This window comes from Balearica regulorum, chromosome 2 (assembly GCF_011004875.1).
Source record: "Balearica regulorum gibbericeps isolate bBalReg1 chromosome 2, bBalReg1.pri, whole genome shotgun sequence".
In the NCBI taxonomy this organism is placed as follows: domain Eukaryota; kingdom Metazoa; phylum Chordata; class Aves; order Gruiformes; family Gruidae; genus Balearica; species Balearica regulorum.
Genome location: NC_046185.1, coordinates 49,764,190 through 49,787,251, shown reverse-complemented (window position 1 = coordinate 49,787,251; position 23,062 = coordinate 49,764,190). Strand labels below are relative to the sequence as shown.

Below are 23,062 nucleotides of genomic sequence, written 5' to 3'. Positions count from 1 at the left end.
TCCGGGGGCTAATCACATCTTCAACCCAGTCACTCAGATGTAACATAACAAGTGCCCGTGGGCATAGATGGAAAAAAACTCTTCCACAAACCCACTGTGGTGCTTGACTGCCGTGCAAGTGCTAGTAATGATCTGTCTCACAGACTCCTAATCCTCTACCATCAGAAAGGTTTCATACTTGTCCAAGACGTTAAACTAAGCAGCAACAATTCTGCACTTGAGTCTTTAACTGTTCCCCCGCCTTTGTCAAAGTACACAGGACTAAAACCTAAGATGGTACTTAACAAGAATAAAAGAGTTAGGATTGAGAGATCTGTCTACTCACTGAGCAAGATGATGATACAAAGCAGAATTGCAATGATGGCACCAGTGCCCAGCCCTGCACCAACGATCCGGTCAACATCAGTGCAGTCTCCGTTTATGTCACATTGGCAAACTTTCACTTTCAGCACTGAAGTGCTAGATGCATGTGGATTTCCAGAATCTGTAATTACTATGGGCACATCGTAGATACCAGCCTCCAGGAACCTGATCCTTAAAGAGAGCTGGGCGTGATCACCTGTGTGTGAAAACAAGGCACTTGTTAAAAAGTAATGTACCGCTCATATGGGTTTAAAATAGCATTGGCAAAAATGGCTCATTTTTGAGCTCTGCGTTAACCTGTTGTTCAACCCACTACATGACACTCAGGATAACAAACTGCTTTATTACTGTGAACATCTTTTCTTAAAATTTTTGTTCTTTAGAGGACTTACTCTAAGGTGTTTTCCTATTCACATTAACCAAATCCATGTACATTGCAAAATAACACCAAAGTAAAGTACACAAAAGCACATTGAACAGTTTCTTTAAAATGATTAAGATTTCTATAATGTTAATTACCACTAATTCGAACAATAGTCCAATTCCTCTTAATACTAGCAGGCATGTCAGGCAGCTCAAAGGCAAATGGGCCTGCATTTGGATCTATGTCAGGGTCTACAGCAGTGATGTTAATAGCGTTAGGCTGCAGTGTTTCACAAGTTGTGGCTTCTTTCGGATTCACTTGGGGGGCATTATCATTGATGTCCAGCAGGTATATCTGAAGTGTGCCAGTTCCGCTCATTGGGGGGATTCCTTAAAAAAAAAAAAAATACGGTATTGAGCCTGTTTCCAATTAGGATGTTACTTAAATGAAGCTATACCAACACTTTTCAATTACCATGTACATATGTTCACCTCAGTTTTGGGATTCTGCCTTTACCAAGCCAATCTAACACTGTCACTGCTCTTGCTAACACACAAATTCTTATGTAGTCTGTCCTCAGAAAAATTGCCATAGTCAGCAAAACTCATCAAATAACTGCAGATCCACAGATAAGGGACTCAGCTACTTTACTGACCAGACAAGCCAGTTCCTCTCCAGAGACAGTCCACATCAAATGCTTCAGAAAGAAAGGTGCAACATTTGGGTAGTTTATCTTCTGGAGAAATTATTTTGTAACTTTGAAGACTTATGATCACCCTTTACCACAAGTGTGCTATTTAAATTCTTTCTAATACTGATTTTCAGCATACTACTTCTAGACATTCTTGCTATCCATACTGAATGTGTGATGCCTCCGTAAACCCTGTTAAAGTCACACATTTATGTGAGCATGTGGCACTGAATTTCTCAGTATAATCAGCAATAGTTCTCATTCCACTCCCTCTCACAATCTTCCAGTTCCATTTAATTTTGTTCTCCAGAATAGAGCCAAAAGAATAGGAATAGTTGTTCTAGATTTGTTATACTCTATCAGTTCACAAAATTTTACCATTTGTCTTCTCACTGAGGTAAATAGCCCCGATGTTTCAGTTTTCTGCCCTAATGCGAGGATGTTCCTAACTATACCTGCCCATCTTTCCGGTATCAGCAATGAGCAGTACAGCACTCCAGCCAAAGTCAAAGGACTCATTTCTGAGCAGAGATCTTCATTATTAAACTGACAATGAAAAGACACTTTTCCCTCTACACTGATGTAGCCAGAATGTGGAAAAATACAATATCCCTCCCCCAACACGTTACTCTCCATAAAGTCTACTCACGCTGTGCATTCACTCAGCCTACTGCACGCCTCTGCAGGCTTTTTCAGTTTTCTGCAAACTTGACTATTGTAACTAAGCCACTGCCTTTCTCCAAACTCGTAGAATTATTTTTCAGCCCATTTCCCAAGTAGCTGGGAAATGTACAAAGTCTGATACTAATACAGAATTCCAGCTGGATGTATTCTAAGCATATCTTGGTTTCTGCCCCAGTAAAATCGAATGCCATTGAACCACAGAGAAGAAAGGTTTTTGTAAACAAATACAATGTTGATACATACCATTATCAGAGGCAAGAAATGTTGCATTATACATATTGTTTTGCACATATATTGATTCTCTGTCCAAAACAGCTGTAGTAGTTATTTGTCCACTAACAGGGTCAATTTTCAGCCAGTTTGCAGGATCTGAAAGTTTTGAGTACCTGTGTAGTTGATCACAAATATATGTTATTTATCTGCCAACATATTTTATTGACAATAAAGGCAATATTAGTATTTTAACTTGTATTCTGAACACAGCTGTGGAAATTTGGAGACAGAATTTCACAAGTTTCCATTTATTAAGCCTTGTTGCTAAAAATCTTGAAAACACTTATTAAAAACAGTCCTACATTTAGATTCTTGAAGTGCCCTGCCACAGAAGTTATCATGTAACTGGAGTAAATCATGCAATTACTATAAACTATATAACATTCATATTCAGATTCAATTAACATATTTCATTAAGGATCCATCTTGCTTGTCCTGTACCTACAGAGCTGTTCATACTAACTTTTACCTTATCAGGGCACTGAGAGCAGGAGAGAGGTAACAATAGAGTGCTAGAGTGCTAACTTGCATTATTCTAGTACTTCCAATATCATTTAAAAATTTTTTAGAGGCCCTGGTTTTACTGCATGCTCCTCATCTTAATTTGAAAGAGGAGTGTCTTTCAAAACCATCCTTCTATCTGATAAATTTGCCCTTTGACATTAATCAAGTGCAAGCTACTTTAGGTCATTAAAAATGCATACATCCTTAAGTCCTCATGCTATCATGTCTATGATGGTTATATCCAGAAACCAGCAAAATGTCAGCAACAGCTAAGCAAAAGAAAGAGAAAATAAAATTGTAAGAACCTTGACTTTGGAAGGGAAGACAGAAAGTAAGTTCTGGAGTTTCCTCTGCATGAGCTAAAAATGAGCTAAAATGAGTTGGATAAGCTAGGAACCTGATTCCTGTCCCAAGCGTAGTCACTGTGCCTTAGTCTTGCAAGTCAATAACTATGTTTTAAATGAAGTATGCAAAAGCATGCTTTAAGATTTCCATGTTTTATCCTCTTCACTTTTTTCATTTAGTATAGTTTTAGACATTAGGCGAATTATGATCACAGCCATCAGTACAAAAGTTCACAGATGCACAGTGGCAGCATTTTGCATTGCTGGGTAAAAAATGAGAAGAAAATCCTTAAGATGTGGTCAATGATCTGACATGGTTTTGCTGCCATATCAAAATTATTGGTTAACTTAAATCGCAAATCATCTTAGTTCACCCAAGCAATGTGTCTGCTTTGACTGAATTTGTTGGGATGCCACTTATACTTTAGCACAGGTGCATAACTTCTTGATGTCAAGTCTACCTTGATGAAGTGGGACTTAGCATTAGAAGATGACCCAGTTTACAGATCTATGAATGCTGGTCAGGTCACTTTCTTGGTTACAGCCAAAAATCCCTTTAGAGAAAGCTGCACAAAAGCTACAGGAAGTATTGGCATAGCTGTGTGCTACGGTAAATGCAGTCATTTCATATGCAGTCTCTTTGCTCCCCACCCACTCTGTAACACAGATATGGCATTCCAATAGTCAAATAACTGCAAAATGTTTATATAGACCTTAGAGAGGTTTGCTGCATGTAACGATCTGGGTCCTGAGCAGTGAAAGTTGTCAATATGCTGCCAGCAAGTAGCCCTTCTTCTTGACGTACAAGCTTAGGGTTTGGAACAAAATATGGGCTCTCATTCACATCAATGACTGTAATGGACACGGTTGCTGTTGACTGAGGAGGATGCTGAATCCCCTTAGCCAAAGGCACTTGATTTTCCGCGGCTACAGTAAGTACAAACATCCTGTTGGTCTCGAAGTCAATAGGCTGGGAAAAGATAAGAGCAGGAAGTGTTAACGTTTACTCACAATAGTGATAGACACACAGTAATATTTTTACTTTAAAGCACATTTTAAAATGTTACTTGTACTGCTTTTCTCAAAAATGAGCACAGAGCCTGAAGAGAACACAATCAATGTAACACCTCAACATGAGACCAGCAGCAGTTCGGAAGTCAGAGCAGCTAGAAACCTTGTCATTCTTGTATTTAACTTACTCCAATACTGCCACTAGCAGTAACTGAGGAAACAAGTAGTTTCATCAGAAAGTGATGTAGAAACTCACAGCTTTGTGCCAGGCACTCACATGAGCAGATGTGCCTCCTGAGGAGCTCTCCTGGGGAGAGAAATGTAACTGCCTCTCTCCGTCATGAGGACAAAGGTTTCCTTCAAACAAGATCATGACCACACCTACCCCCGCAGATCAGAGATTCCCGTGCCCTTACATGTTTCAGGAAAAAGGCTCTTTGTAGTCCCAGCTAATCCCCACTGCTGGCATACCTATAGCTCCCATCTTCATGGGACAGACAACCTTCAGTTTGGGGACTTCCTCACTGAGTCAGAAGTCCAATTTAAAGAGGAGTAAAAACCGTTTGAGGCTAGAGTTCCTCTGTCGTGCTGCATAGGGGTGAGACATTCCCTGAGATCTGCCTTGTCCTAGTGGTATGCACTGTACTACTTGCACTGACTCTATACTCGAAGGAACCCTGTACCTTCCAGGGGTAGCTGGCACATGACAGGATGAAGTCAGGGACAAGAGACAGTACAATCTTCATTACAGGTTGACAGATCAACTCATTGCAGTGCCAGGCAGTGCACCGCAGGCAGGATTCCAACTCTTCCTATGTCTGGGTGCTTACAGAAGTGCTGCTGGCCAGACCGCAGAACTGCCATTTACCACCTCAGGCTGATTTTCCTATACTGTTTGAGAGACTCTGATTTCAGACAGTATAGTTGGCCCCTTCTGAACAGGCCCGTCGTTCCCTTGTATTTGTAGGAAAGAGTTCCAATGAGGCTCCCACACGCTGCTACTCTGTTGTTAAACCAGGTCAGATGTAGCAAAACACTGAGATACTCTAGCAGCAGATGGGATAGAATTTGTAAAAAAATAAATTTGTAAGTGAGCAAAGCTATATCACACAGGTTAGAGATGTGGAATCTTAGACTTGCTTCTCTTTATAATACCATAGTTTAATCTCTGCATTTGTTAAGTTAACTTTTCCAGGCATTTTTAGTTTGATACCATTCCTAGATGTGAAAAAAAATGCTTATGATGTGCCTAATTACAAAGCACAGACATTCACATAATTCTTGCTGCAAGACTGCAATATAATAATTGGTACCTCTGGGGAAGTGCAGTTATAAAACAGAGACTGTTCTTAAAAAAACCTCCTAGTGTGAATTACCACCATAGCTGTACAAAAATTGTATCTTTTTCTCACCTAGATGCTAAGAAGATTAAAAAACAAAAAAAAAAGGAGCAGAATGTGGTGGAGGGTGAAGTTAATGTACTAATTTCTAAAAGAGAACATTGGCATCTACACTCGACTTTGTAAGTAGATCAGCCAAAACCAGAACAGGCCAACTCAGAGACGAGACACTTATCAGAGGGCCGTGAGGAAAGGTGCCTGGCAGGTTTAATTATAGAACCACATTGTTATTATCACTTGAAATAAGTCACCCCTCAACACAGAGCTGTGTTGGCTAGAGAGCGAAGACAGACAGGTTATTCCATAAAAGGCATGTAAGTGAGGTTTTAAAAATAGCCAATCTTTAAAAGCCTCTTGTAGAAGTAGCCTCCCACCTACCATTTCTTCCTCTCTGATTGTGCCTTGACTGCCTGTATCTGTTCTGAATGGGAACATGTTGACATAAAACCTTCACACAACAAGCGTGACTACTAATGGAGGCCAGGAGGTAGGAAGCTGTTCCTTTACATCAGCAATAAATACAAAGCAAATGCTTTTTCACAGACTAATCCCTATCTTTTGGCAAATAAAGCTTCAAAACCTGTCATTTTCAACAACGTAACCTGATTTTTAAAACTGATCAGTTGGAATACTACTGATAGCGTAAGCAAGGAAACGCTCCAAGAGATGGATGGCTTGCTTCTACATGACAGACAGTGCTCATCCATTTTCCTTTCTAGCCTTGTGTTGGCCTCAACGAGTTCACATTTCCGCCCCCCCCCCCCAATGTTCTTCCACTTCTTCCATCTCTGCTTAATTCTCTGAAGAGCAAGCACCTCTTACCTTCACAACAGTCACCAGCCCATCGTTGCTATTGGGATCGGTCAGGATGGTAAATCGACCTGTTGGGTCTCCTCCGGTCATTCGGTACATCGCATTCCACGCAGGCGTGTGGGGCTGATCTTTATCCGTTACCGTCAGATTCGCTACGATCACATCCACCCTGTTTTCCGGTACTTCCCCATAGAACTGCAAAAGAGAAGAAAACCTTTTACCTTGGCTGCGGAAGCACACGAGAGCTATGCCATACTGAACGTTCATCAACATTAGGGAACGCATCTCTCTTCACTGGAGCTCTGACAATTTATCTAACGAAGTTTACCTCAGGCCACCCAGAAAACTGATGGTTTGATTCCTTTGTCAGCTTTTGCCTGTTGGCCTAAGCAGAATAGCATTATCTAAGGGATATACATTCTGCTCGTATTTCAATCCTGCCTGCCAGTATGCTATTTAATAAGTAATAAATATTTACCGTCTGTGAATATAATGAGAAAAGCGTGGAATGGTTATAAATATGCACATCCTTCAGTTACTCCTACCCTGTACTTACAGTCATGGCGGTGAACTCTGGAGGATTGTCATTGACATCTGTCACAGTGATGACAGCAGTTGCTGTGTTTGAAAGACCATATGTTGGGTTTCCTTCCATGTCCGTAGCTTGAATTATTAATGTATATTGTTGTACTTTCTAAAACACAAAATGACATCAACATAAGTTTTAGACAAAACTAACATTACTGTAGGACAGCAGGTGTTTCCGAAATTGCACTTCGCTAAGCAACGGAGCCTATCACACTGTTTATTCTAGTTAGCATCACCCGAAATGACAGGAGCAAAGTTTGTGCCGCAGGAATACAGCACCAGGTTGCATCTCGCTGTATTGAACTACTGCTCAATTTTCTTCGAGTATCACTGAGACGAGGACAGACTGCCTGTTTTCTACTCTCAAAATCAAAACCACATTATACAGTTAATGCTAGTATCACAGATTTAACAACGCTTTTCAAATGGGGGGGGGGGGGGGGAACAACACAGGAGTGCAGTTTATCCTCAAACAGGGCAAGTTCTCAAAAGCGTTTAAGAGAACTGAGCCAAGGTAGGTTTGTTGGCCAAACGGCTGCAACTGCCAAGGTTTTGTTTCAGCCGAGCCCAAGGATAAAACCGCTGTTGCAACTTCTTGCAATCGCTATGGAAACCGAAGATGTCAAGGCTAACAGCAACGAGTAAGGGCACTGGGAGAAAGGGGGAGGGAGCAGCCACACGGGCCATTTCCATAAATGTTAAACACCCCGGCTGAAGATGGCAGCCACTGCCTCCCCCCTGCTCAGGGCTGGAGCGGGGCCAGGGCTGCCTCATGCACGAGAAATGCCCAATGGAGACCTGACCTCAAACCAGTTAGCTGTTTAAAACAAAGTTAACAAGGTTGTATTAAAAAAAAAAAAAAACAAAAAACAAACCACCACCCCACCCCCCCAAAAAAAAACCCCAACACTGTTTTTTGTGTAGAGTTGCTGAGAAGTTGATTTTCATTCATCCGCAGTTTCTACTGTGAAATGTAAATATTGTGCATGCCGTTTCATTTCCCAGTTCGGTTTCCCAGCTTAGAGAGAGCTAGGTGTTGTCATTCCATTCTTTCTTTCTTATGCACAAACGTAAGGAGTTGCTATTACTTTGAAATTTCACTTTCATGAACGGTTTAGTAACGCTGGCAAAAACCTTTTGGCAAAATAAAAATACTTAAAGAAAAGCATACTTTCTTTTCACTCAGTACCTTATTTTCTCCTACAACCTGGGAAAGGGGTTGTAGGAGAAAAGACTGGGGTATATGACAGATGGCTACTCGTAGAAACTGTTTACAAAAAGGGACTATGGATATCAATACCAAAAATAAGCAAGGACAATTGCACTGATGATGTCAAACTTTCTTTCAAACTTTGGCCAGACACTACAGCAGACATTAGATATTTAATGGTTATGCACACTTCCAAGCAGCAAATATGAGCTATTGAATAAAAAAAGTTTTTAAAATAAGCCGTATGACTCTATCTCCCGCTGATGCTCATGTCCTCTTTCACAAAGGAACCCTTACAACACACTCCAAATATGTATTACTATATATAGATCTTTAAAAAAGGAAGACTAATATTATTTATAAAAAATTGCAATATATATGTTTAATAATACATAAATATGCATACAAATTCTGGCTTGGAAAATATACTTGCAGAAGTGACCTTCAAAAGGCTTAAATAAACAACCTAAAGGTTTCCTTCATGACACCAATGAGAGAAGCAGTCACAAGGGAATCAAAGAAATACTTTTACAACTTTCATCCAGGAAAAAAATACACTTTACTTATTGTGAAGCAATAAAATCTACAGCACTATTGAAACAAATCTTGCGGCCAGATGATTCCACGTTATTGAAAGAGCAGGTGCTTCTGATTCATCTGGGTCTTAACACATTGATCCCAAGAAGCCAATTTCATTAAGGAAACTCCGTCATTATTACACGGAGACTCAACTTCTGTACAATCTTCTTATTTAATTCCAACAGAAGCAGCGCACTAGGAAGTGCCCCAAAAAGTGCCCCAAAAGACAGCATATATGTAGGTTTGGTTGGTTGGTTTTCCCCCTTCCCAGCACTCACATACAGAAGATCAACTGCTGGGAATGAAATTTCAGAAATTAACAAGCACACAGCTTTCCAAGCATAGGGGACCTGGGGGGAGGTGGCTCTCCTCTTTTTACTGCGGGTTGAGAAGGAGCCAGGAATAAGCCACGGAGCGCGTGTCAGCAGCCTGCACAGAGACTTTGCAGCAACACATCCGAAAACGAACCGGCAGCTTCAAGAAAGAACGCAGACCTCACCAGGTCACATCTTTCCACTTCAACACAGGCCAAATAAAATAGCACTTCACTGAATTAACCTCACGTGAGACAGGAATGTCAGGGTGTAAATTTAAGTACCCTGCCTGACTTCTTCGGCACCTCCAGCAGTAAGGCAGATGTTTTAATGCTGAAGTGAATTCCACAGCAACAGCAGAATAAGTAAGAACAGCTGGATCTCATGAAAAAGCAACTTTCGTGATAGCAAGTGAAAGATTTCTTCTGCCTTTAGCCGAGTCCCCTGCCTAAGCAACTCTCCTCCTGTGTATTTTAGCACAGATAACACATTGTGCATGTTAACCTAAAATATTAGCAGATGAGGAATGCTATCAGAGGAACCACTCTTTTTTTTTTTTTTTTTTGGAACGCGTACAGCATGCTCCCATAAATAATGGGTCACATAATTTAAGAATTTAAAATTTTGTGTAGTATTTTATGAGCCTAATTAGAGAGCCAAGACTTGGAGGAAAGGGCAGAACGGCAGAAGCGGGCAGCCCTGCTGAGGTTCCTGGACAAGAAGGAACCTTGTGCAACAAGGCACTCTCCAGTCCACTGCTTGATTCAGATCTGGCTTTCTAGACTCCTGGTCATTTTAATTTAATTGACTTCCATGAAATGACTCAGGAAATGAAGGAAGCAGAGCAATGGCTTGGGAAGGAAACCATTTTGTCTCATATTAGTCTAATTTAATATCGGAATGATTTAACATTAATTATTAATATTCAACACGTGCAATAAATGTTTATAAATACTCATTTGGGTATCAGTCCAGTGATCCATCAGGAAAACTGATGGCAAATGACAAGGCTTTTCCAACTGTTAATGCAAGGATCTAAGTTCCACAGACAGCTGGTTTCTTCCAAGTTAAATCACTCTAGTACAGCTAGTCACTAAGTAATAAAACTCACAAGTTGTCACTATGTCCTTCTGAAAGTTCACCTGTCAAAGATGATCAGGGGATTTTAAAAACAAGGGCAAAGCTGCCCATCATTCTTTTGATTTAACAGGGCAATATTGTAAAGTTCAGGGTTTTCCTTTCCTCAAATCCATCCTCTTCAAAATCAACTTAAATAGAATGAACGTTAATAAAACTTTAAAAATTAATTGCAGTCTCTAACAGTCTGTTTAGTTTTTCAAATCTTCTGTTTGCCCCTTTCAAACTGAAATGCATCAGAATATTAATAGCCAACCCAGAACATCAGAAAGTATTTTTGTTCTCCGTTTTAAATAAGTATAAGCAAACAGCTAAAAGCTGAACAGCAAATCCAGTTTAAAAAACACCTTCAGATTTAACGAGCTAAAATGAGGTTAGTAAAACAGAAGTTGAAACAAGATGTGTTGAAATAAGGTTTGTTTGGATTTTATAGTTTGTTTATAAAATAACGTTTATCTCTTCTGAAGTTTTCAAGTGGTTCAAAAGTACAGTTAGTCCATGTGACAGATCTGGTGTTGGGAGGGGAATATTTCCCACTTCACAGATGCGTGAACCAGAGCAGAGGATCTGGCATCCTCCTCCTCCTCTACTGGTGGGAACAGTGAAGAACTGTCTAGACAGAACGGGACTTGCCCAGCATGTAGCAGGGAATGCAACGTAGCAGGCTTGCCAAGCTGGCAAAAAGGACTTTTAAACTAAAGTTGCCACGGGAGGGGAACCTCAATCCATCCCACTCCTACCAGTTTGATGCCAGTGCCAACAACAGATGCCCAGAGCCAGGAGAAGGATCACAGGTCAGCAGGAGAGCACCTGAAGTGCAGCACGAAGGAATGTAATTCAGCTTCATCAGGGTTCAACTTAAACGCCTCTATGCAAACACACGTAACATGGGGAATAAACAAGAGGAGTTGGAGACATCTGCACGCCTGCAGGGCTGTGATCTCATCGGCATCAGGGAGATGTGGTGGGATGGCTCCTATGACTGGAGTGTTGGGATGGAAGGATACAGGCTCTTTAGGAAGGACAGGCAGGGGAGACAAGGAGGGGGTGTCACCCTCTATGTCAACGACCAGCTGGAGCACATGGAGCTCCATCTGGGGATGGGTGAGGAGATGACCGAGAACTTATGGGTCAGAATTAAAGGGAGGGCAGGGACAGGGGACACTATAATGGGAGTTTGTTACAGCCTACCCAACCAGGAAGACCAAGCGGGTGAGGCCCTCTATAGACAGATAGGAGCAGCCTCATGTTCACAAGCCCTCATCCTCATGGGGGACCTCAACCACCCCGTTACCTATTGGAGGGACAACACAGCAGGGCACAAGCAATCCAGGAGGTTCCTGGAATGCTTTGATGATAACTTCCTCCTCCAAGTCATAGAGGAGCCAACAAGGAGAGGTGCCATGCTGGACCTTATTCTCACCAATAAGGAGTAACTGGAGGAGAATGTGAAGCTTGAGGGCAGCCTTGGCTACACTGACCACGAAATGGTGGAGTTCAAGATCCTCAGGGCAGTGAAGAGGGTGCACAGCAAGATTACTACCCTGGACTTCAGGAGAGCAGACTTTGGCCTCTTCAGGGACCTGCTTGGTAGAACACCATGGGACAAAGCTCTGGAGAGAAGAGGGGCCCAAGACAGCTGGTTAGTATTCAAGGATCACCTCCTCCAAGCTCAGCAGCGATGCATCCCACCAAAGAAAAAGTCAGGCAAAAACGCCCAGAGGCTTGCATGGATGAACAAGGAGCTCCTGGGCAAACTAAAACACAGAAAGGAGCCTACAGAGGGTGGAAGCAAGGGCAGGTAGTCTGGGCGGAATACAGAGAAATTGTCTGATCAGCCAGGGATCAGGTTAGGAAAGCTCAGGCTCTGATAGAATTAAATCTGGCCAGGGACGTCAAGGGCACCAAGGAAAACTTCTATAGGTATGTCAGTGATCAAAGGAAGATGAGGGAAAATGTGGGCCCTCTCTGGAAGGAAATGGGAGACCTAGTTAACCTGGGATATGGAGAAGGCTGAGGTACTCAATGACTTTTTTGCCTCAGTCTTTGCTGCCAAGTGCTCTAGCCACACAGCCAGAGTTGCAGAAGGGAAAGGCAGGATAAGGAAGAACCACCCACTGTAGGGGAAAATCAGGTTTGAGACCATCCAGGGAACCTGAAGGTGCACAAGTCCATGGGACCTAATGAGATGCATCCATGGGTCCTGAGGGAACTGGTGGATGAAGTGGCTAATATCTATCATGTTTCAGAAGCTGTGGCAGTCCAGTGAAGCTCCTGCAGACTGGAAAAGGCAAAACATAACCCTCATTTTTAAAAAAGGAAAAAAAGAAGACCCAGGGGAACTACAGGCCAGTCAGTTTCACCTCGGTGCCCAGCAAAGATCATGGGGCAGATCCTCCTGGAAATTATGCTTAGGCACATGGAAAATAAGGAGGTGATTGGTGACAACCAACATGGCTAACCCCTCCTATGATGGGGTTACAGCATTGGTGGATAAGGGAAGTGCAAATGATGTCATCTACCTGGACTTGTGCAAAGCATTTGACACTATGCCACCTCTGTCTCTAAATTGAAGAGACATGGATTTCAAGGATGGACCACTTGGTGGATAAGAAACTGGCTGGATGGTTGCACTCTAAGCGTTGCAGTCAATGTCTCGATGTCCAAGTGGAGAACAGTGACAAGCGGTGATCCTGAGGGGTTGGTACTGGGACCGGCACTGTTTTAACATCTTTGCTGCTGATGTGGACAGTGGGATCGAGTGCACCCTCAGCAAGTTTGCCAACAACACCAAGCTGTGTGATGTGGTCGACACGCTGGAGGGAAGGGATGCCATCCAGAGGGACCTTGGCAGGTTTGAGAGGTGGGCCTGTGCGAACCTCGTGAAGTTCAACAAGGCCAAGTGCAAGGTCCTGCACATGGGTCGGGGCAATACATGCTGGGCAGCAAATGGATTGAGACCAGCCCTGAGGAGAAGGACTTGGGGGTGTTGGTGGATGAGAAGCTCAACATGAGCCAGCAGTGTGCGCTTGCAGCCCAGAAAGCCAACCGTGTCCTGGGCTGCATCAAAAGAGGTGTGACCAGCAGGTCGAGGGAGGTGATCCTGCCCCTCTACTCTGCTCTTGTGAGACCCCACCTGGAGTACTGCATCCAGCTCTGGCTCCCTAGTACAAGAAGGGCATGGAGTTATTGGAGCAAGTCCTGAGGAGGGCCACAATGACGCTCAGAGGACTGGAGGAGGTTGGAACGAGATGATCTTTAAGGTCCCTTCCAACCCAAACCACTCTATGATTTTATGAATTATTGACAGAGATTTCTTTAAGTTTTTGAATGTGTGTCCAGGCCTCAAGACAAGTCTCTATCTATGCGGTTTCCAATACTGACTGGTTTATTTCTTAGAAATGTGCTTTTAAAACTTTAAAATTGGTAATGTTTTTCCTGATTTATTTTGATAAGCAAAATTCAGATCAGGGAATTACTGCAAATTTAGCAACACAGCATCCAGAAGATTTCAAATATTTACCACCTCTCTGTGAAAAGCAAGGAAGAGGACAGAAGCTCTGCTGGAGCTTCCAAAATAAATAAAACATATAGGCAATTCCATTTTCCATATACTCTTTGCCTATGGAGCTCAGCAAAAGGAAAGAAAGCACTGGAGCTGAGGTACACCTCCCATCTCAGCACCTAGGCTGAGCACCTTGAGGTCCTTATCTGCATCCCTCTGCTTTAGTGTGTACCTGTTCCTTAAAAGCAAACAGGCTTTTAAGACAAGATCCTTTCCACAATCCCATGGAACCAAGAATGACTACACATACAGAAAACGTGGGTCCAGTTTTTACCCCATGCTAATTTCCTCTTTTCCAGGGAGAAACTTCAGACTGGGGAGGGAGAGAAGTATTTGTATTTACTACCGAAAAACGTGCTTCTTCACAATATTAAGTACAACCCAGCCTACAGGATTAAGACCTGCCATACCTCTCTGTCAAGTCCAGCTGCTACGGTGATAATGTCACCAGTCTCGTTGTTGATTGTAAACATGTTTGGAGAGGGGCTGCTCGGGGCCTGTGACAAGATTCTGTATCTCAGCATCCCATTCTGCGCATTGGGATCATCAGCATCGATGGCAGTAACAGTCATCACGTAGGTTCCTAGCAGCAGGATAAATAATTGATGTTATATATACAGTTTACTCAGATTACACGAGATCACTTACAAGCAATGGTCAAAGCATGTATTTCTTTTGGTAAACTCTGCACATTCCTTCTCTTACTTAAAACAAACTGGTTAAACTCAACACTCACCAACAGAGTAATTAAAATACATCAGAGGAGACAAAAATACTTTGTGTTTATAAAATATCAGATTTGCTTATAATAAAGAATGAAATCCTACAATTCTGCCATTAATAACATTTCTGTAACAACAGAACTCCTCACGTTAAGATAAAAATGCTATTAATTGGGCCAAAGGAAATATACTTAATTTTCAGAATTGGTGCACATACTGATCGTGATTGAAAATCAATGTAAATAGTACTCTTTCAAAGGTCTTTGAGACACATGTTCTCTCCATCTCAAACGTGATGTCAATGCCGCAAAGTGAGAAAATACATTTCTTGTGCTAACCTTTCTAAAAAATTCATTTTGCACTACTGACAAATTAAGAAAGTGGTTTCAGCCATAGTGCAAACTCTAGTCTAAGCAGATTAGAATTTTAATGAGATATGACCAACATGTAGGGTTTTCTTGAGAATTCATATGAAATTGTTTGATTTCAAATCCCAGTATTTCCAATGCCTTTGAGATTCACAACTAGAACTGGATCTGCTGATATTTCAGAAGTCTCTTATAACCTTAAGCTGTCAATTAAATGAACGTCAATGGCTATCACGAACATAACTGTAAGAACTGTGACACTATAAATAGGATTTTCAAAACCAGGAACTTAAAAGTCAGATTCTTAAAGACTTCTCTGTTTTAGTTTATGCACATAACACTTTCTTCTTTTGGAAATTAATCCTAGCATGCTAAAAAATGAATTAAAAACAAGCTGAAAAAAATAAGACAGTACCTGAGATTGTGCTCATCACATTAATAAGACACCTTTGAAAGTGTTACAAGGTCTGAAGGCACGTCCTTCATCACCTTCAAAATGTTACTGCATACCTTCCCCCCCATTTTGAAAGCCCATGTATTACCTGGCTTTGATCCTTCAGGGACCGTCCCATTCCAAACCTGGTGTAAGAATTCAGGTCTATTGTCATTCATATCAATGACATTAATAACAATGTCAATAGGATTTTCCACCTGGTTTCCATTTACATCCACTGCGTGCGCCCTCAGCTGCAAAAATCGTTAGAAGTATTAGAATTTGCACGACATACAGGCACAAACAGATACAGTAATGGTGACAGGAAGTTTGGGCCAGACATTTTTAGCTCAATGTATTTTGTTATCTGCCACTACTCCCTCATATCGACCACTTGAGTTTTCAGGCTGCTAATGGAACTGCTGTTCAGACTTCTGAACTATTCTAAGTTGCAGACTTAGTACTTGACTTGATTTGCTGAAAATCATTTTGAATCATCTAATTTCAATTAATATCAATGCTTACTGTCATATGTAAGTCTGTTTTTAATAATGACTGTTAGAAAACAGACTCTAGAAATATGCAGATTTATATTAAACAGATAGCAACTTTTAACAATCCATACGGTATGAACACTGGCATAATTTTTAAAAATTCTTTACTGATATTATGGATATTGAATAAATATGAATGCATAGGAAAAGTGTACAGAATAGATTTGTATTACCTGGAACACCAAGGTAAGGTTTGTGATAAATCACTGTCAGTAAACACATTGAAATTCCAGGTTAAAATTAAGCTAAAGTTTATGGACTGAGTTTCAAAGATACTTACTTAAATTTAATACACACTTAAATTTAATGCCCTGATTGTCAAAAAGGACCAAGTAACTACCTTTGACAGTCAGGTTTACCTAAATCATCTTAAATTGGACAGTCAAAAAAAAAAAAAAAAGGGAACACAGTAGTTTCTGAAAATGTAAACCTTTGTATCCAGGCCAGAGCCTGCTAACTGCTAGGCAAAAGAGCAACCCTCTCCTATAGCAGTCCTGATGAAGCACATTTTAAATATATACACACACGCATATCTTCTGGCTACAAACCTACTATAAAGGAGCAAGAGGGCAATATTAACTCACCACTCTGGAAATGACTCATACAAATGTAAATTCCTAAGGCAGTAAATCTTGAATTGCCAATGCTGAGTTCTCAGTAAAAATCTCGTGGATGCTGGAGCTGTTGTGCTCCTGTGAGAGACGTTCCCCTCACACCCCCCAAATGCCTCCTGCTGCCTCCTCTGTTCGGGAGCAGCACTCTAAGGGCTTCCTGGAGCGTGAGGCAAGGAGTGTTTTAATCCACAACACGCTGGAAACTCTCTCTAGGAGCCGAGCGACTTCTGTAACGATTTCAGCGTGGTCTCTCAAAAGCAGAGACAACTTTTAGGTCACAGCCAGGTCTCCCCTCTTCCTTCAAACCTTTCTTTTCCACTAATACTGGAATCCGTGGTCTACTTTGTCAGTTTCTTTAGAGCAAAGAATATCATTTTCATAAGCTGACAGACCTAATTTACAATTCCATTAAAATGCTTAGATTTGCCCCGAAACTGAAAATTGGTAGGTTATTCTTCCCATCCATTTCTCAAATCACAGCTGCTGCAATTCTAATAGCAGTCACGTCCTAATTTAAGTTGCTGAATTAAAAGTAAACTTTTGAAAAATATACAATACAGTGGAGACTGTGATCAGTGGTCTGTATTTGAAATATAAGCTACAGTACCCATATTTCAATCTTTTAAAATTGCTTTATCTAAATACATTTAATCACTGTTTACATACATTAATGTATTTAAGCTGCTTAAACATAGTAAGAGTTAGCCTTAGTAAGTACAATAAATACAAATCTGCTACAAACTCCTCAAATCATATCTCATAGAGAACTAAATGCTGGCTGCTCAAGTCATGTTTGAAACAGATGTTAATCTTCAATTTGATTATCTGATTTATGGTAAATTAAACTCTTACATGAAAAGAAGCAATCTGCTCCCGGTCTAAAGGCTTTGTTACAGACAGCTGTCCTGAGATGGGGTTGATGATGAAGATGCCTGTTGGAGGTTGGTCAGCTCCTGGGCCAGTCACACTGTACCGTAGCGAGAGGCTTTTATCACGATCAGACCTAATCTATGTGTCAGAAAAGAGAACGTTTACATATTAGCTACAAACAACCAGTGGATGGGGCTGCTGCTGAGACAAGCAGCAGCTCTTTTTTTTTTTTTTTTCCATCTTTAAGCTAAACTTGTAAAAATAATTTTTATGGAAATGGAAGTTAGTATAAATTTTGAGGTTTTCAGCTGCACTCTTTTGTTTGTCAGAAAGCCGGTCAGCGAATTTTTAGGAACATAAAACTATCCCTGCTTATTTCTCATAATAGGATAAATTGTATTAAACCAAAACAAGTATTCTTAAACAGAATTGTTAAGATTCTAGGAAAAAAATGTATGCAACCATAAAAATACATAAGAAATAAAAAATCTGGGTTGTTTCCTGCCCCCCCCAATATCTTCCCAGACCAAAGCTACAGGCTGTCTTCCACTACTGGCAGTAGCCCTTTAGAAACTGGCTGGTTTTGTTTAAAGATTGAACTTTGCTCTCATCTCCCAAGGAAAAAAATCAAGGGCAGTACATCTGTGAGGAGCAGGTGAATCACCAGCATGCACAACAACAAAACAGTGTAAAATGCTATCTTATCGACTTGGGCTAATGCTCTACCAAGTTCCAAGAAATCCTCATAGAAGTTGGTCATGACCAAATAGTACCATGGTTGGAAGCCCTCTTCTGTGCTGGACTCCTTGGCAACGGCCACGTCTGTACTGCAGAGTCCTGCGGAACAGCTGGTGTCCTCACCCCTCAACATCCTGTTTCCTCCTGCCTCCTGGTTCACTGCTCCTCCCCATCACCCCCGCACCCTTGTCTAGGTGGAAAACTCCAGTGCAGAAGACTGGAGAACTCCTGAACCGGTGGAGGTTCTCCTGAACCACTTCAAGAAGTCATCACAGCACTTGCCACCCAAACCAAGGTGACCTTCCACCAGTACAGGAGCATAGGGACTTAAAAAAAACTTAAAAAAAACTTAAAAAAAACCAGTAAATGCAGACCAGTCTGCTATGTACAGAGGTAGCAACAGAAAACAGCCCAAAAGACTCTGATAAACGTTCAGACTATGAACAAGACATCACTCACACAAAATCCCTTCAAGAGGTCTCCAAGGGACACTGAAACCACATTTCTATTAACTTCCTTACCCTAACTAATTCCTGAGGAAAAGGTCCTCTGGAATTTTCTGGTAGGTTGATTGGAGGAATAACCCAATCTCTCTTCTGCCTCTTCAGAGGGCTGCTGTGCTTGTCATGTTGCCATGGAAATATGATGTCTTCAATTTTCTTTTGGTTCTTTCCCAGGTACAAGATAAAATTAAGCACATGTTAGAAGGAGAATTACTAGTAGAAGTTATAACTCAGATACAATTACATAATTGACAGAAAGGCTGTCTTTCCTCTGTGTTCATAGAACTGTTTTATTTGCATTCAATGTGCAGTATGAAAATAACCAGTATTATTTACAACTGCACTGCAAAAATTTAAAGAACTCCTTTTCTTTTTTCCTTATTCAAGCTGGAGGAGAAATGGAATTATAAACCATTTATAACATGGCACTACTGTGTAAACTATTCTGCACTTTCTGAAAAGTAGTTAATATTTTGCAGAATTTAATAGTATGCCTTTATGTATTTCTCATTAGCTAGAACTTCAGTTCAGGTAATGTGCTACTGTACATTAAATTTAGATCTGGGTGTGCTAAAATATAATTTGAGTTCTAAGAGAAGTTTAATACATACTGGTAAGGAATGTCTCAAATATTTATGACCCTATTAAATCCCATAGAATTAATGCTGTAATTATTTTAAACCTATGTCAGCCATGATGGATGCAGTAGATGACCCACTTTACACATTGGGCATTAATCTCTGCTGGGTGTCAACATTCCCTTCCTATTCCCTTCTACATCTGCACTCAATTCAGGCTTCGGATGCCAGCACACATACAGCCATGCTAGCTTGCTTAAGGGTGGAAATGGGGCGACAAAATCCTTTTTTTTCCAAATCTTTTAAGAGAAAAACTTTTTTTTACTTTTTTTTTTTTTTAATCTAATCAAATATGCCACAGAGTAAAAACAGATGCCCAACCGAAGGCCAGATTCTACTACTCTACACTCTGCTGATGGCAAGGATGCCTGAACTGGATCTTTGGAAAGAACAGGACATGCCCTGGCATACCTAAGCATCTGCTATTTTTACTAGACTTTTACAGATGAAATGACAGCCATTTCCTTTGTTAAAAAACATGCCTTAGAAGATTTAAAACAATCAGCAAGTAAGCAAACAAAAACCTGAGGGTTACATAGCTTTGGTCTCTAGCGCGTTCTCAGGAAAAATGTCTTGCGTGTAACCACACTGTCTATTTTGACATTACGCTTAAATCTGCAATGTGTACCTATTACAGTTATGTTAAATCTATGAATAAATTTTGTTTCTTTACTTGTAAACTAAGCACTTTATAAGAGAAGATAAGAAACAGCAGGCAGCAAGTAACATAACAGAAAAAGGTAGTAGACCTAATACTGTTTTCCTAAAGTAAATGCGTTGTTATTTGTATATTGCTAGGTTTGATTTTTGTTAATAGTACATGGTTTATCCTATGGCAGCTTCCAGCAGAGGGAGACTATCTTCTTTATCAAGTAGTTCTGGAATCATGAATAATTTACAATCTCCAATTTGATTATGAAGGGACAAGACAAAGCCAATATTCCCTGCCAGAAATGCTTTCCTACTCCTGCTGTAAATCTACAGCTTCCATCTAATAAACGTGACTGATGCATTCTAGCACAAATTTGTTTATTTTGTGGTTATATTTAACTGCTTGAATAAATACCATAATACTTTCAAGCAATTTAAAATAAAGAAATGACCGTGTCCAACTTGAATTCAGGTATAAATCTCAAACTACACAAACAAAAAGCTCAAACATAAATGAATCCTATATACTTAAACAAGCATGCCTTTCCATGCCTTAGCAAAGCTACAGAATAACAGGCTATAAAAACATTTTTCCTGAGGCTCCTGCTTTACATGCACTAGTTGTCCATTAATAAAATGCCTCACGGAGAGGTACATGACAGAATCAAATCCCTATTTTTAGGCTTGTTTGCAGAGATACATTTCTACAGGCAGCATTTAGTTGTTGTCTTACCTTTTCTGAAGCCCCTGTGAAGGCTGGTTTGGGAGTTAGCTTCACTCTCATTTGCCATTCTTCCTGGGTTTCCTTGTCTTGAGCAGACACAACAAACTCTGTAGGCTCTGCTGAAAGTTGAAAGCTTCTCTCTGCATAGACCACACCATCTTCACCTACTCTGAAATCTTCTGGCTCGCTGCTTCCAAAGTGTATTTTTTTGTTTCCATCACAGCTTCGAAACCTCACTGTAAACAAAACACAAAATAAAGACCAAAAAATGAAAAAGCAGCCCACTTGAACTCAGTGTGACATAAAATACATTAAGAACAAATATTCAAAAGCAGAAGGACTTAACTTGCTGCTATTATCACATGCAATTATGAGTTAAAGACTTGTACTTTAGGGGTCAGTCCACATAACAGCGGTATCATTCTGTGGACTGCTAGGTGGTTTTTAACCCTATATAGACCTGCTCCCCCAGCAAGAAAACCATTTCCCTCCACGTCCTACACTACATTTCAGTCGGTTTCTAGTGGAATGGCTCAATTTGCACCTCAAGCCTCATAAAGATCCAGTCAAGTCAATTCATTAAAAACATTCAACAAATTTAATTACATTGCAACCATAATCACAAACATAACTGTGCTTCCAGACCCTTCGCTGCCAATGGGGGTAAGGCAGAAATCTCGAAGTCTGTTAAGAGATTAACTTCTGTGCCCAGCTAAGCCACTTGTGAGCTCTGGGTCTCAGTTTCCTCATCCCCCATCTACAAGACAGAGGCAGCAGTAAATACTTACCTCACAGAGAAAATCTAAGTTAAAGACTTCACTTTTTTTTTTTTTTTTAAAAGCTATTTCATGTAGCACATGTGTCCATTCATCTACTTAGGAGTTACCCATTCTTGTTTAATACCCCCTCTCCTTCATTTTGTGCCATCTGAAAGACACACATTGGAACAAGAATTCCGTAAAACCAACTGTATAGATAATGACGTGAAATCCACAAAACAGAACTGATAACAGGTTGCTGCTTTCTTTACCCAATTGCTTTCATGACCACTTATCTTCTGGGTTACTGCAAATAATAGTAGGTAAAAAATGAAAGTGTGCTTTTATAACCAATGATCGTTCTTTAATGTTTCCAAAGCATTATGAAATATTTCGATTGTATGGGCAATAGAAGTGCAAAACATCATTATCAAGGTTGTGCTGAAATGCACATAGCGAAGATGAAGATGAAATGAGGCTTTATGCCTCATTTCAGTTATTGGACTTTTTATATTGTGCTAAACCATGCACAAACTATTTAGCTTCAAAACCTAAAGGTCCCTCTCAAGAAAAATCACTACCAAATGTCATGCATCATATGCTTTCTTCTGTAATGCACTGTTTCCAGGAAGGTACTGAGAAGAAGAATTGTACTTTTTATTTGAACTTCAAGGACTGAACCGATGTTCAGATGACATGTAAAATTTGTTTCCTTATTGCACCCTTTCAGTTATCCAGAGTCCCCCATTTGCCCTCTCCTGACAGAAAAGACAGTGCGAAGTACTTCTTCGAAAGGGTCTACCATGTACAAAAATGAGACTAAGTACATCACTCCTCAAAACAGATGATAAAACATCAACCTTCTTAATACTGTTCTTGTCAGAATGGGCAGGGATACTGCTCTTTCCAGTAGAGTTTGAAGCAGCTCCAGCTCGTGGAGTTTGAAGGTCTCCCTCTGTGAAACGCCAGCCTCACCTTGGGGATAAGAGCACACCCAGGAAGCACAAATCTACCTGGGTAAAATGCTGAAGCCTCACTGCTACAGCTCCTCCTGTGGTGGTCCTTGTAGATGTTGCCTCAAGTCTTCCTCATTAGCAGTGGAGTGCTTCAGTGAAATGCTAATAAATACTCAGCCTCTAGCATAAGTTTCCATATATATTACTCTCTAGGTAATCCCTATCACCCCTCAAGTCCATCCTACCTGCTCCGTAACTGGCTTCACTTCCTATGGATCTACAGGTCTGCAAGATATGGAGAAGGTGACAGAACCTCTGGCTGCTGTTCACATGGGAGGAAAAAACTGACAGGCAGAAGGTCCAGCTCGCAGATGTTGACCATCCCACTGATCCCGCTCTTTTCAACACTGAGCCTTGTGGCTTGAGTCAGCTTACCATGACAGTATGCTGAAACGCAACAGTCAACTGAGAAAATGCACGATTCTAAGCCACGGATATAAAACTACCAGTTAAAACAACTATACCGGTACCCAGAAATCATTACCACAGTCCTAATTCCATAATTCTCATCAGCCAACCATCAGAGCTGGATATTTTGTATTGTTTAGCACAAATATAAAGAGGTGTCCAAGCAGAGTTTACTCAGAAGTGACTACATCTAATGATTTAAGAACTTAATGACTGGACTACCAA

At 40.7% G+C, this 23,062-nt stretch overlaps 1 protein-coding gene across 1 annotated transcript in view; it reads right to left on the bottom strand.

Annotated features, from left to right (window-relative positions):
• The window catches only part of CDH2 (cadherin 2), a 123,315-nt gene that overhangs the window by 21,758 nt on the left and 78,495 nt on the right, over positions 1-23,062 (bottom strand). Inside the window, exons 3-13 of the mRNA XM_075744197.1 lie at positions 20,665-20,891; positions 18,661-18,807; positions 17,384-17,539; positions 15,473-15,617; positions 14,251-14,423; positions 7,004-7,141; positions 6,457-6,642; positions 3,937-4,193; positions 2,346-2,488; positions 883-1,116; positions 326-559 (exon numbers count right to left, since the gene is read on the bottom strand). Of these exons, the coding sequence (XP_075600312.1) occupies positions 326-559; positions 883-1,116; positions 2,346-2,488; positions 3,937-4,193; positions 6,457-6,642; positions 7,004-7,141; positions 14,251-14,423; positions 15,473-15,617; positions 17,384-17,539; positions 18,661-18,807; positions 20,665-20,891 (2,040 nt within the window). The remainder of the gene's footprint in view (positions 1-325; positions 560-882; positions 1,117-2,345; positions 2,489-3,936; positions 4,194-6,456; positions 6,643-7,003; positions 7,142-14,250; positions 14,424-15,472; positions 15,618-17,383; positions 17,540-18,660; positions 18,808-20,664; positions 20,892-23,062) is intronic.